The following is a 15672-nucleotide window of genomic DNA, read 5'->3' as shown; positions in this document are numbered from 1 at the left end:
TCTGGACTTCTTGGAAAGTTATTTAAATGCAGTTTCACGTTCTAAGAACGTTGCAAAGCAATCATTAAGAACTGGTCAGTAGAACCAGTGAGGAAAAGTAAAGGGTTTTGATGAACTGGTTCTGGACAAAGGTAGTCAAAACACTCAAAGCCCTACTAATAGACAATGGCTTATATTTAGCACAGTTCGTTCCCCTGGAGAGAACAACAGAGGGAGGACCAGTGAAAGTGACAGCAGAAGGGGCTAGAAATGGAAGTGAATGGTCGGCAAACTCTGAGAATCACTTCTGAAAGAAAATGTTTAGTGCCAGTTCTGAGAGATGTTTCAAATGAAGTCCTGAGCTAATGCCGGTGGTCTTTTCGGGTTTTCTTGCTGATTCTTTGATACCACCAAGCTTTCAGTTGTGCTGGTTGGGGCTTGCTCCCCCACTCACAGCAGTGTGTAACCCTTCTATGCAACTTTACTTGCAGATATTTAACACCGTGCCTGATACACCTCTCACCAATGCCCAGCTGCACCTGTCCCGGAAGAAGAGCAGTGACTCCAAGCCCCCTTCCTGCAGCGAGAGGCCCCTGACACTCTTCCACGCCATGCAATCAGCAGAAAAACGTGAGTCCCATGGCTCGGGGCCAGCAAGGTGCTCAAGAGATGTCCTGTGCTGCCTCCCACCTGCTCAGGGTGCACGTCTCCAGCCTCTCTGTGTGCTGCTGTCCTGTGTGTCCTTGAGGATGGTGTGTGGCTGGGCCCTCCCCGGTTTCATTGCTGAGTAAGCCTGGGTAGGACAGGAAACAGTGTTAGGAAAATGAAAGGCCAGGGCCACTTGCTGTGCAGGATTCTCTCTTCCAGATCTCCTTTGGGCAAACAGCTGAGCATTGTTTCCTCCTGTGACACAGTAAGAGCTCAGCTCCGGCATCACTGCCTTGGCCCCTCTTTGGTTAGCGGCTCCCACAGAAGCAGTTTCCTTTTCTCAGTTTGTCATTAAATGCTTATTAGTGCGAGTCACGTGCCCCACTTGAATGTGACTCTGAGGCCAGGCCCTGGCTTTTCTCATCCTGCTACTCCACCTCTCATGGAACCTAGCATGGAGTGGACACTTAATAAATGGGTGAACTTATTGAATGAATTAATTAGAGAATAACACTCTCTTTGTTCCAAGCAGCACAGTGTTATCACCCCAGTTTTACGGAGTCCTTTTTTCATGTCAGAATGGAGTTCTTTGCAGTTATCAGGTGACTGGGCCCTAAACTATTCAGGCTTGTTTCAGCTTCTGGAATAAGGCAGCTGAGTGGTGTAGTGTAGGAGTTGAGAGCTCAAGCTCTGCCTGGAGTCCTGTCAGACCTGGGTTCTCGCGCCAGCAGCAACACACGAGCAAGCCTTTTACCATCTCTCAGCCTCTGTTTGCTCATCTGTAAAGTAGGGATAAGAGTGCCTCTCTTATAGGGATTTGTTAGGAAGTAAATAAAATTTTACATTTAAGCATCTGGCACAAGTCTTGGACTTGGCAAGGGCTGATAGCTGAGAGCTGCTGCTATTATTACTAGTTATTGTTTAATCACACACAAATACCAAGGCTCGTTCTTTCACACAACCGACAATTGCATGTTGCCTGCAAGAGACTGGGAATATAAACATCAGACCTTGTCTTTAAGGTGCTCACAGTTGAGGGAGGGGAGTAGATAAGTGAATAATAGATAGTGGTAAGTCACCGTGATCACCGCCCTTGGAGAGAGAAGTCCATTCACAGAGGCTGCGGAACATGGACAGTTGAGAGAGCACGCCCTGGCACCAGATGGCCTGGCTGCTAGTTCTGTGTCTGCCGTCTCTGGCTGCACATGACGTGGGCAAGTCACCTAGCATCCCAGGGCCTCAGGGTCCTCTTCTGGAAGACAGGGGTAACAGTTTCTACCTCATAGGTTTGTTGTGCAGATTAGAGTACTTCACATGGTACCTGGTGCAGAGTAAGTGCCCAGTAAATGCTGGGGGGATGTTGTTGTTATTGTTGTTGTTGTTAACCTTTATGAAGCACGGTAAAGACACAGAGCAGAAGAATGAATCACTTGGCCTTGAAGAGGAGAGAAAATATATATGTGGATTGGCATCTTTTTATTTGTCACCAAAAAAACCTTTTTTTTTTTTTAACAAAAAACATTTTTTATCCCCTGTATTTCAGAAGTAATGGCCTTCATTTTCATTCTGAAAACAAATCTTCGCCGTCCCCAGACCATCACTGCATTTGAAGATGTCATACTGTCCCATAAAATGGCTAGACCTTGGTGAATTTAGCACCATTTGGGTTGTTTCAGATATTTAGCTTTTATGAGTGAAGCTACTGTTATCTTCGTAGCTAAATCTTTTCACAGGCATGATCATTTCCTTAAACTAAATTCCCGGAGGAATTTCTAGGTCAGAGGATATGCACAGTTTCAGGGCTTTGACCCCTATGGGGTTGAGTTCCCTTTAAACAATAGACTGTGTTCCTCTTAAATATGTGGCTTGGGCCATTCTCACTTTGGTCTGCACATGGCCTGGGCCCCTCTGAGTGTAGCAGGGAACACTGGGAACAGGACTGGTCTCCCCATACCTACCCTGAACAAGAACGGCATTGGGCTGTGGGGTGATGTATTTCTCACGGTGCTAGGAGAGCCGTGGTCACCTGACGTTTGGGACTAAGCAGTGGACAGTGTAGATTAGGACCCATCAGACAGTTAGGTTGAAGCAGAAGCAGCTTTGGAAGAGATCTCAAAGCATATTCTGGGAGCATGTTAGAAAGAAGATAGAGATTAGGAGAAAATCAATTAGATCTTGACCCAAGATTAATTTGATCACACAAGGTAGAGGATGAAAGGTAAGGACATGTGAGAACAGACAGACCTAAGCTGAGGAACGAGCTGCTGATGTATCAGTCTGCAGACAGTGGACAGAAGGATGGAAGATGGAAAGACAGTGAAGCAGCCTGTCTTTCCTCTGAATGTTACAAAATGCTCCCTGGAAACAGGAATGGAACCTCGGATATTTGAGGGGTGCTTAGCCTTCCTCCCTTTCTCAAAGAAGAAATGTTTTCATTGAAAAGTATGTAGGTGGGCATATATACATAGACTTTTTATAGTTTGTTTTGGAAAACCTTTTTTTTCCCAAGAAACTAGAACGATATCCAAGCTGGCTTGGAAAGTACCATAGGATGGGTGGGTGACTGGCCAGGAGCTGGCAGGTTCTGCTGGCACCCCACCCCAGCTTGTAACCCAGCCACCCCTCACTGTGAGATGAGCAGGTGACAGGGCACTGTCACGTTTTCACACACCTGACTCTTCCCTCTGTCTCATCTGTGGATAAAGACAGAAGGCTCCTTTATCAAAGCACTTTGCCGAGTTTACTCTGTAGAATTAAAGTACAAATAAACACGGCAGGTCATTTGTGGGTAAAAAAAAAGAAAAAAAAATGTGTATTTCCGTAGGGTGATGCTTTTCAGTTTAAGGGAACTTTCGATATCTAGCTCACTTCCTTCCAAACTTAAATCATTTGCATAAACCTTCGTTCACTCTTTGGTCGACAAACACATAACTCATACACTGTCATTTAATACATTTCTTTAAATTGATTGGTAAAGCTTCAGTGCATAACATAGTTTCTAGTTTATAGTAGACACTTGCTACACTTTTTTAAAAGAATAAATAAACGAACCCATAGACCAATGAGATGATGATGGCACATCTATCCAGGACAACCATTTTTTAATGCTATGCTATGCTTGGTACTTATTAAAGATGCTAAGGTTGAGGCCTAGAAAAATGAAATTATTTTGCAGAATCATATAACAGAGAGAAGACAATGGATTCAGAATGAGGTTTATTTGTCTGCAAACCTATGGTCTTCCTACAACATTATGTTACCAATTCTTGACAGAATCTGAAAGAAAGCAGATCGCGGGAGGAACACAGAAAAAAAGAGAATATGAAAATTAATTTTGCAATGTGTTATATGTAGGAAACAAAGGAGAAGAATGTGGAATTTTGAAATTTGAGTCGTTGGGAGAAGCTTGGTGCTATGAAAAGAAAGGAGAGGGAATGAATTGCATTTGTGACAAAAGAAGTTTAAACTCCTGAGATTCTATGTAACGTTTCCAAAGGTTATTTGGAAGAGTGATTTAGAGGTACATCCTGAAAGTGAGCATTTGAACCTGAATATGGGGTAAAAATGCCAGCAAAGGGAATATTGAAGCTGGAAAAAAAAATTTCCTTTCTGAGAATATTTCTTTGTGATGCTCTGGCTTCTCTGGATATGCTGGTTAAAAGTCAACCTGCCCAGCTGGTCATGAAGTCTGGTCCTGGCCATTGTATGGAAAACTTGCATCACTTCTGACCTCAGTAGTCTCACTAATCTCCTTTGACTGTGATTTTCAGGCTATTAATTATCCTGTTCCCATTATCTATGTGAGAAGAGAATTACTTCTCTGTAATATCAGATCATTCTCTCTTTACATGTTCAGCTATGATTATTATGTGGAGGTATATTCATTTTGTATGATTCTTCTGCGTTTTTGAAGTAAATGTTCAGTCTAATGAAGTTGGATTACTGAAATGCAAAAAAAATTAATTTTAAAGCCATTCCCTTCTTTACATGGCCTCATCCTCTTCAGTAAAATCTCTAAAAACATGAATTTGATGGTCTCACCATGTTATTCTCAAGTATACATTAAAATAAATATGTAACCATTAAGATAAAGAATATTCATCTGACATCTTACCTCCCACCTGTGAAATGTATGCCGTGGTTTAGAGTCCACAGATCTTGCTCTGAATTTTTGGGTGACTCAGTTCCTTTCTCTTAATGTAAATATACGAACTCGAGTTTCTTTGGACTAGAGTTGGGTTTGGATATTGTCCGTTGGCTGTTATATCACTGTGGATGCTCACTGTGTTCCCCTGTCATTTCCATGTTGTGCACATTCAGTTCCTGTGACACCTGTCCAGGTTTGATGTGACCTTACCTTTCTTCAGGTTCTTGCCACAGAACAAATATCTTGTTAGAAGGATTGCTCTTGTGTGGACACACGAGTACATCTCCACATACCCCTTCTCTGCCTTCACACTTGGCAGATGATGTTTTACAGAACCTTATTTCCTCTTATTTCCATCTGTCCGATCTCTTTTGAGTTCAATTATGCTTTTCTCCTCACTGATGCACTTGCAGTTGAGAATTTTCTCTGTATTCCATTGGTTAGCCCTCTCATCAGTCCCTGTTGAAATGCTTACTGGGCCTAAAATTCCCAGCCATAGCTCACTTGGGTGCTTCCCTTTGAGAGGTTCCAGTTGCTGATCATCAGCACACATTATTCTCTCCCCTCCCTGCAGTGCCCCTGCTCTGTGCAAAAGGTAGAGCCCATTCTTTTGTCATAGACATGAGTCTGTGCCAACATACTTGGCCTCAGGCTGTCAATCGCCTCCCTCTTCCTGGAGAGGAAGCTCCTGAGAGTCACCTTGGGCATTCATAGTCTCAGTCTTCTGTCTTCGTACCTCCACTTCAGGCTCATGGAAGCATGTGACATAATAGCTGATGCTCCTGGATGTGTGTCTTGTTTTCCAGAAGTGTTTTTCTTTCTGTGTACATAGACGACTTGTGTCCTAGGTACCTCCATAAGATTCTTCAGCTTCAATCTATGGATAGTAGTAGAATCTTCTCCAGGTGGCATTTTCCCTTTGCCTAAAGGTAAAGATGTCTTTCTGATGACAGTGGTCTCTTCCCAGAAGGAGGAGCTCAATGCTTTCTCCTGCTCTTTGCTGGGTAAGGACTTTGGCCAGCCCCAGGGCAGCATGTGGCTCCTCAGACAAATCAGTGTGTGGTAGAAGCGGGGCTAGGAATGAAATGGGAGCAGTCTCTGAGATTAAACTTTGTGGAAAAAAAGAAAGGAAATTATGAGGGAGATACAGGGTTTAAAAAGCATCACAGCAACAAATGCAAGTCATTTGGAAACCACTGAATATTTTAGTGAGGAGGGGACTCGATATCCAAATTATATATAGCTGGTCAAGAAATGTTTTCTGAAAGGTAGAATTTTGAGTAAGATGCTAAAGGAAATGAGTCATAGTCTCGTCCACAGGAGAGAAGGATGACAGTGATGCTCTACAGAAGGAACATGGAATAGTCTTCATATAAGTAACAGAGGGTAGCTCGGGTAGCTCTTGTCTCTAGAACTGAGGATTGTGGAAAGATCTGTTTCCAAATTGTACTTAGAAAACATTCTCTTAGAAATCAATTTTTAAATGTATGTTTAATGTATATGGCTCCATAATTTATCAAGTGGTTTCTCATGCTAAGCACTGTGCAAAGCAACAGCTCCCTTAATTTTCACAATTACATGACACAGGTGCTGTCCCCATTTGGGACAATGGAGGAAAATAAAATTTATATCAAATAATGTACTCAGAATCACACAGCAACAAAGTAGATTTGAACCTAGTTGTTCTGACCTCACAGCTGTACTATTAGCCAGTGATTACTCTGCCTTCTGGTTTCAACTTGTGGGGTTGTTCTCGAGGAGATGTGGTTCTATGTGCTTTTGTGACCTAGCCTGCAAACCCAACCTTAATTCTAAGGGAAAATGTTTCCAGTGTTGCTTATGTACCTGGAGTTTAAACTTTCAATAAGCTAGCAATCTGCCTGTAAAGAGACAGAGGTGGGGGGGGGCGCTGGTGTGGAAGGATAAATTAATGCATTTGATGAAGAACCTTGAGACCAAGTTAGAGCTGAACCTCATTCAGTAAGAACAGCAATAAAAATTAAAATTATTATACCTCACGTAACATGCCAAGCAGCCTAAAGCACATTACTATCTTACTTCATTCTCACAACTGACCATCACCCAGTGACATAGGTTCTTAGTAACCACGTTTCACAGACAGACAAACTCAGGCTCCAGAGGTTAAGTAGTCATACAACTGGTGAAGGGCTGGGAGGAATTTGTACCCAGGTGATGTCCCTTCCCCATGCCACGTTGTCTCCAAAAGGGTGCCTGTGTCAGTTCCTCAGCCATGGAAGTGAAAATCTTGTTAGACTGAATTACAGAAGCAATTAAAGCCATCTGTCCTAGCATGCAGTGGTGCCATGGGGGCACTTGAACCATCTTGAACGGCTTCCTCAGTATGCATACCAGCAGGCAGCAGCCCCTCCAGATCTAGCACCAACTATGCAGAGAGGAGTATGCATTCAGCAGTACCTTGAATTTGCTGGGCCAAGGTAGTCACTCTCATTTGTGATCACCTCAGAACAGATGGAACAGGGTTTTTCAGCTGTGCTGCCAGATGAATGGTAGCAAGGGAAATTACATTTAATCTCCAAGTTGCCACATGGATACATCATATAGCAGAAATGAGAGCGGTATATCTAGATGAAAGGTACTGACCTAGAAGCTGTACTTTTTCTGGACAACTGTAGAAGGTGGAGCCAGAAGGATTAGAGAGGACCAGGAACCAGGTCTTGTGCCTTTTAAAGTTCTTCCAAGAGGGGCGTCTGGGTGGCTCAGTCGGTTAAGCATCCAACTCTTGATCTCAGCTCAAGTCTTGATCTCAGGGTTGTTTGAGTTCAAGCCCCGCGTTGGGCTCCACGCTGGGGTGTGGAGCCTACTTGAAAAAAATAAAGTTCTTCTAAGAGATTACAAGGTGACATTAATGACTGATTTTTGTCTCAGATTTTTAGGACTTACACCAAGGTATTGAAACATGTTTCTTGGAACAGGAGTTCTTAGACTTAGTGTCCATTTGAACATCGTAAGGAGCTTATTAAAAATACAGATGCCTGGTCTCCTCCTTCTCCTCCTCCTCCCTGGTACATTCTGAATCAGGAGGTCTTGACTAGAGCTCAGGTATCTATATTTTTTTTTAAGATTTATTTATTTATTAGAGAGAGCAGGGGGGGTACAAAGGGGGAGAGAGAGAGAGAGAGAGAGAGAGAGAGTCTCAACAGACTCCATGCTGAGTGTGGAGCCAGCCGTGGGGCTCGATCCCAAGACCCTGAGATCATGACCTGAGCCAAAATCAAGATCAAGATGCTTAACCAACTGAGCCACCCAGGCACCCTGGCATCTGTATTTTTAAAAACACTCTGGTGATGCTGATGCCAGCTAAAGTGAGAGACACACAGGCTTGGGAGAAGGGGCAAACAGCCAAGGTTGCTCATTTCTGTCACTACCAGAACATCTCTTTGACTCTGTTGAGGTGTGCGGCAGCCTGGTACGGTGGCTGAAGGCAGGGGTTTTGCAGGCAGCCTGCACTGTTTCAGTGCCATCTCTGTCACCTAGCAGCCCTGAGACCGGGAGTGCATTACTTTCCCTTTCTGAACCTCCATTTGCTCATCTGTAAAATCACCCACTAAGAACAGCTTCCTTGGAGGGCAGTTACGTGATTAAGTGAGCCAGTGCAAGTGTATGTCAGGTACTTGATACTGGGCCTAGAACATAGTAAGCACCTAATAAACTTTGGCTACAATTGTGATGATTATCATCAGACTATAGTTTTACATTACATTTCACTAAAGAAATATTCCACCTCTGGATCATGCAGATTCCAAAGAAGAGGCCCATTTATGAGGGGAATGCAGAGTCACTGTGGCCCCAGAGAGAGCTGATTTGATGCTTGAATTCAAATACATCAGCAGCTGGGATGAGTTGTACAGCATTGCTGGGGCTGGGGGGTGGGAATAGATTCTTGGGCTTTGTTTTACATGGATCACACTAACTAGCTGCTGGGATTATAGCTCTCATTAATTCCTTTAGTGCATTTAATTCATCCTGGACCCTCTCCCAGACAGACCCAGTGAGAGGTTAAGAATTCAGCTCATATACTTCTCATTTGTGTCTTCCTTATTGAAAAAGAACTGGGAATTCATACTATTCAGAGGCTTACATAATGCCTTTCTCCAGGCACTCAAGGCTGCAGCATGTGCCTGTTCTCAGGTTTTGCCTCTGCAGATCCTGGGTGCTCTGGACACACCTGTTTGTTTTGGCAGGTGACACGTTTATCCACATGGAATCTTACTGTCGCACAGACTAAGGTGTCATGTGGCTCTTGGATTAATTATCCTTAGTTACCGTGTGTGACTGAAAACCACATAGTTGATGTGGCCATTTAAAAAATGATGCCCTGAAAAGCTAATGGCAAGAAAAAAGTTCAAGGTAGATCATTAAATGTAAAAAAAAGCATATTACGGTCTTATGTGTCTGGCTTTATCAGTTAGTGAACAAAGCAGGTAACTCATTATTGTTATGGTGTTATACCATTTTGTTAAAAGAAAAGTATATATATGTATTTTTCTATATATAGAAAAACGACTAGACATTTCCACAACAAAATGCATATAGAATATTTGTATGCTTTTCTGTACTTCTAAATTAGGAATGCATATTTATTATGTATTGACTAATTTTTATATTATTAAAAACAAACTACCTATTCACACACTTTATTACTATCTCAAGCCCATTTTGCAGTGAGTCATGGTATAAAAATAAGTAAATATATATATATATTTAATGAGCAATAATATAAGCAGTCTGTAGTGGACTCCCTCGCTTACCTGGGAACCAGAGATTCAAGGAACAACATCCCTACTCAAAAGCAAGTTCTCAGCTGGAAAAAAACACTATGTTATAAGTAGCGGAGTACCTATTTAACTCTGATCACTCAACTCCCTGTCCAGCCATTATGTAGAGGTTCGTTTCTACATTGTGGTTTTTGAAATGGTGTTGTTTCGGGGATGGTCTTCCCCATTGTGCCTCCACGCCTCTTTCCTGTGAATCATTTCAGTCCTGGGCCTGTCCTGGGCACAATGATTCCCCCGTTCGCTCATGAAATCCAGTTTTTTTTTTTTAAAGAAAAGTTGTTTTTTTTTTTTTAAGATTTTACTTATTTATTTGAGAGAGAGAGAATGAGAGAGAGCAAGCACATGAGAGGGGGGAGGGTCAGAGGGAGAAGCAGACTCCCTGCCGAGCAGGGAGCCCGATGCGGGACTCGATCCAGGGACTCCAGGATCATGACCTGAGCCGAAGGCAGTCGCTTAACCAACTGAGCCACCCAGGCGCCCGAAATCCAGTTTTATTAGCATTTTTTTCCCTTTGCAAAGAGAAGGGTTATTATGAGCACAATGAGTAGGAAATAAGTCAGTCACTCCACATGGAACCAAAATTGGTAGTTTTTGTTGAAGACGACCTGCCAAAAGTTGTAATATCATGTAGTATGTCCTATGGATAAAAGAACAGATTGACCACATTTTTTACTTATCAATTCACTGTTTAGTCCGTCATTGCCCAAACTGTTTTTTTAAGACTATTTTTGAAACATTGCCCAAACTGTTTTTATGTGCCCAAACACATTGCTCAAACTGCTTTTTGAGATTATTTTTATCATAGGGACTGACACTGGGTCAACATGAAATCATACCACCTCAGATTTTAGTGTGGCTTGGCACGCCACTATTATCAGGAACAAAAACTACAAAGAAAAAAATTGCTTCAGAAAGTCTGATTCCAAGCTTCTCATGTACTTGGGTGTTTCCCAGAGATGGTAAACTCAGAAATTGCTGTGCACTCATCATTTTTTATTGCAAAATTCATTAAGCTGCCATTCTATTATCATCATATCTTGTCAGGATGATACATTACAGACTTCATTGCAAAACTTTAATAAGCAGAAGAAAGTACACCTCTCTCCCTACCACAGCAAGGGAAAGCCTCTGGGTATTTTGCTTTTGTCTTAATATTTTTTGTCGAAAGCCTGTGTCTTTGCAGAACTTCCATCAGTCTGGTAACTCCCTTTCCTCCCTGTTTGATCATGTAGAGAGCACATTCCCTCCTTAGGGCTCTGTGAGGCATCATGAGCTACTGTTAAAGAACATTTCTTCTTCCCTTTTTTTGACAGCTAGTCTCAGACATCATGGAAAGATGATGTTAGCCCGTATTCTGACAGACTTCCATGCGTGGTGGGAAACCTCCCCCAAAGTGACTTTGCAAGTCTGTGTTTCCTATTTATCCTCCCACTCTGTGTATTCAGTGGGCCAGAGCGTTGAGGCTTGCCGAGACACGTGAATTCGGTTTGGTTCTGCATGTGCATTCCTGGCCCTGCTTCTGGGTTCTGTGATAAACAGAGACCCTGCCTTTTGTATGGGGGGTGTGGGGATGGGGAGGGATTGTCATTAGAGTGAGCAGGAGTCACTTGGTAAATATGGAAAGTGAAGTTGCTTAGCTCCCAGATTTCCATGGCAACCCCCAGAACAAGTACAATATCACCAAAATTATTCTGTGGCTTTCTTTTTCTAGTTGCAGTGATTTGGTTGCATAGTCATATTTTTCCACTCCTGATTTGTACAAAAAACACAGACTCTGTCCACTGTAACCATTACTTTGGTTTCAAGGACATTAGTGGTCCCTGTATGAAGCACCTGGAAAATTCAGTCACTTGGAACTTCCTCTTTCTGTGCCAGCAGAATACATTTTCATTGCTTATTGTCACCTTATATTTATTATTTGTCTTGTAACCATTCATGGAGCTTTAGTGTATATTATGCACGGGCCAGGTGCCAGGAACGTGTGACCGATGCTGACCTCGCAGGTCACTGTAATAGATGCTCGAGGGGTTCTGTAGGGGCATACGTGCCCCTGCCCCGAGTAGTTTGCATTTCTCAGCACTAGGACCACATCTAGTTTATCACTCTTCATAGAAACTACGTTCATGAAAACATTCATCACTTACCCATACATGTTTACATTTGTTAGGGGATTTATTTTATCATTTCCTTGCTTCTGAGCTCTTGTCTTCTGTGACTAAAACGAAGAGAGATTCTTGTTGACAAACATGTTTGAAGAAGGCAAACATCCCCACTGAGTTCATCCAGTTTAGGAATACTCCTGAGTTGTAAGTATTCTTTCTCTTTTGGTCATTTAAGGGGTTCTCCGTGATCCTTTTGCTTTGACTCATAACTGTTGTTGTTTTTCTTTTTCAGTCCCCTCCCTAGCCTATAATTTCCTTTTCTTCAGCAATGTAATTGCCATCAGTCTTTCTTATACCTTGTGATGAGGATGCCAGAGCTAGTTTGAATCATCGATGTCTCAGAGAAGTCCAGGTCTGGTATTGGAAAGATTTGGTTAATTTAATTTTTTTTTAAATAGTGTTTTAGGCTGCCTGTTCTCATTATGTTTTCTGTTAGGGGAAGTACTCATTTGCCCACCTGACAAAGATCCCCCTGTTTGGAGTGACATTACTGAATCATGTTCTCTTTTTTTTCTTAATTCATGCCAAATGCTTTAGAATTTGTCTCAGTATAGTTTGCCATACCACTAAAACATTTGAATTGCTGTTGATTTTACTCTCCACCTCTTCTCTGGAATGACTCTCACTGTCCTGCTCACCCTCAATAGGGATTGTCAGCATTTCAGCTCAGAAGCCTATCCACCTTAGATGTTCTCAGTCTCACTATGTCCAATAAAACTGTAGTGGTCTTATAGTCCGAGAGTGCCAGGTTTCCAGAATTCCTTATCATGTGGCCCATCGAGGCATACTGGTAAAGAGTCTGACTGTTTAGATGCGTATTTGGCTATCTTGACTGCAAAACTATGAAATTTTATGATTAATTTTTTTCTGTATTTTCTTTTTGGACAAAGGACACCTTTTCTTGATCTTTTGCTTTTGTTGTCATTTTGTTAGAGGTTTTGCCATATGTGCAAGGCTCGCAGTACCTAAATACAAGTCAAAATAGAATCTCAAAAAGGATTTACTTCCTAAAAAAGAGTTCTAGTGACCTCCACTGAATGAAATACTAGAAATCCTCGACTTCAGTTTGGGGGTTGCCACCCATTTAATTTTTGTGGCTTTTCTAGGCCAGGCAGGGTTGGATTCTCATTGTCCACCCCATCCTCATTCTCGTGTGGGTTCATCTAAGACAAATGTCAGTTTCCATATGCAGCAGTGTTCCTTGCTTAGCTCATGGAGAAAAGCCAGTCTGTAATACTGTAACAGAAGATAAGTTCTCAAAAATTTTACCCAAATCCCATTTATAGAATCAGATTCTTATATGAGGTTAGGATTCTGATAAAGTGTTATATAAAGGAAAGCATCTTTATCTATTTTTTTTTCAGTTATGATTTCAAAGCTTTATCTGTCACATGTTCAATCTTAGGTTGCTCCTAGTCTACCGAGGAAGGTAGACATGTGAACAAATAAGTATATGCAAGTTACTAATAAATATTCTAGTATACATCTGAATAAAATACCTAGGAATTAGTGTAGGGATGTTCATTATCTGGGAATGTGTTCCCAATAAGTATTCACTGAATAGATGAAAATTGAAGAAAATTCCATCTCAGATACCCTTTTTCTAATGGATAGTAAGGCAGGAAAAAAAGTCCCAATAATATTTTAGAAAAACTAATATGTTTTTAGCAAGGTATTGTTTTTAATTTATAGAATCATAGTCCTCTTAAGGGCAAGTAAATATAATCACAGGAGAAATATGAGCTATGGTTATACTCTTTGGTTTCCTGTGAATCCAGAAAATTACATCATGCAAAGTTGGCCTCAAACTAGAGTTAATAAAACTACTCACCTCTCCTTCCCTGTGAAGCAGAAATTGTCTTCATTGAACCCCAGAGAAGTGTGTTGAGTGCCCTTTTCTATATGGTGGTCTTGGGCTTCTCAGTCTTTTTCAGAAATCTCAACATGAGTATTTTGTGCAAAGGAAAGTTTGCACTGATTAATACTGGTAAGTGGCATATCCATTTTCTCAGTGATCCCCTAATTATGTAATTTTAGAGTTGTTTTTCTTCCTGATAGCAAGTTCCCATTCAAAGTCCCTGTTAGTTCTCCTAAATCTGGGTGCATTGTAACTCTTTTGGTTTCTCTTTCTTTGTTGTTGTTTCTGTTTGGAACTTAAGCTCTTGAGATATGAATAGTTTCAAATCTCAGGAATCAAATTAATAATCTACTTTTTTCAAAATCTACTTAGAGTTCAGAAATCTCCCAATAGCCTCATGGAGTTTTTGACTCTTCTGCAGGGTTTTAAACATGGCATTGAGAATTTGTCAAGATATTAGGGGTGTTTGAGTGTTTGGGTGTGTGTGTGTGTGTGTGTGTGTGTGTGTGAATGAGTGTGTGTGTATTAAATGTAAAGATTACTCTAACATCATCTCATAAGCATGATAAATTTTTATGCACATGACTAGTATAAATGGAAAAGTATTTTTTTATCACATCACCCCTTTTATTGCTTGAAGAGTTCAAATGCCAGCCTCTAAACCACCATGTCAGTGAGTCCAGTCTGTCTTCTTAGGGACATGGTATACCTCCAGCTTGTTTCAAAGGTCCAGTGAGGATTAATCCACGTAGGCTGTTTCCTGATAAGTGAATTGACTGCCCGCAGCATCAGCTGATTTCATTATGGTGTATCTGTAATGAATGTGGGATGAGAATGACATTCCAGGACTCTGATATTTTGCTACAGCAGTGGTGCCTGTGCCATTTAGCTGATTTATCCCAAAAATGTTTTCTTCAGCACATGGTTCCAAGTTTTTAAAGATGGGAAGAAACAGAAAGTTCTTATCTTCGAACAGTGTTCTGAAGTTTACAAAATGCATTCTTGCATATGATCCCATTTGATCCTTATGAACTCCTTGAGCTGTGCAAGGCAGTTTTCATTATCCCCATTTTACAGATGCATTAGCCAAGAAACAGAGTGAAAATTGCCTGAGGCCACTCAGCCCGGCAGGGGTGGAGTCTTGAATAGAACTCAGGTTTCCTCCCTCTGGGATTAGTAATACTCTCCAAGCACTAATATGACTGTGTGGACCATGGACTCAGTTTTTTATATGCAGACGACTCTGTAGCCCTTATAGATCTATTAATTAAAGAACTGACTTGAAGCTAGACATCAAATACATGGAGCTGGAGGCAACCCAGGAGGGTGTCTTGGGAGTGGTCAGGAATGTAGACTGCAGAGTCATAAGGATGTTGATGACCAAGTAAGTAGTAGATATTTTATGGTGAGGTGCTGTAGAATTGGAGGTAGGACATGGCCCTGGGAATTAAGACCATATTGGGGGCAGGAGTTTTAGAATAAAAGGTGAATGTCACAGAAACCAAGAGGACCTCATTGAATACAAGGGCGCTATGAAGGCCGCTCTGTGTTCTGCCCATCTACCAGTCAAAAGAAGACACACAATTTATGGTGCAGTGGTAGGGTCACTCTTAGGAAAATGGCTGGTCTGTCCTATCAGGCTGAGCAGAGGGGGGTTTTCTCCAAAGTCACAAGTCACCTGTTCCTCTTCCTTTCCTCTTCCTTTCCCACCTGTAAACCTTATCCTTTCCTATGTCTTCTGAGCTTTGCTGAGGTCTCAATCCATTCTCATTATTGGTAGGTTTTTGTATATGTCAAAACAAACTATCCTTATGAAATAGTAGTAATATGGGGTTTGTCGCTTTGTTTTTCTCCAGAGGAACAAAGAAACAGCATCATCAACTCCAGTTTGGAATCTGTCGTCTCATCAAATGCAAATAGCATCCTTAATTCCAGCAGCAGCTTGCAGCCCAACATGAACTCCAGTGACCCGGACCTGGATGTGCTCAAACCCACCCGGCCCAACTCACTGTAAGTATGATGTCCAACTGCCTTCCACAGTCGGCCCTTGCTCAGCCATCC

General features: G+C 41.8%; 1 protein-coding gene across 5 annotated transcripts in view; it reads left to right on the top strand.

The window, feature by feature from the left end:
• Window positions 1–15672, top strand: part of ARHGAP26 (Rho GTPase activating protein 26) — a 414246-nt gene that overhangs the window by 322862 nt on the left and 75712 nt on the right. For all 5 annotated transcript variants that reach the window (XM_032404464.1, XM_032404465.1, XM_032404462.1 and 2 more), the window contains 2 exons: window positions 471–609; window positions 15468–15621. In XM_032404464.1, the coding sequence (XP_032260355.1) occupies window positions 471–609; window positions 15468–15621 (293 nt within the window). The remainder of the gene's footprint in view (window positions 1–470; window positions 610–15467; window positions 15622–15672) is intronic.

This window comes from Phoca vitulina, unplaced genomic scaffold (assembly GCF_004348235.1).
Source record: "Phoca vitulina isolate PV1807 unplaced genomic scaffold, GSC_HSeal_1.0 scaffold6, whole genome shotgun sequence".
Taxonomy (NCBI): Eukaryota; Metazoa; Chordata; class Mammalia; order Carnivora; family Phocidae; genus Phoca; species Phoca vitulina.
This window is presented reverse-complemented; position numbering and strand designations above follow the sequence as displayed.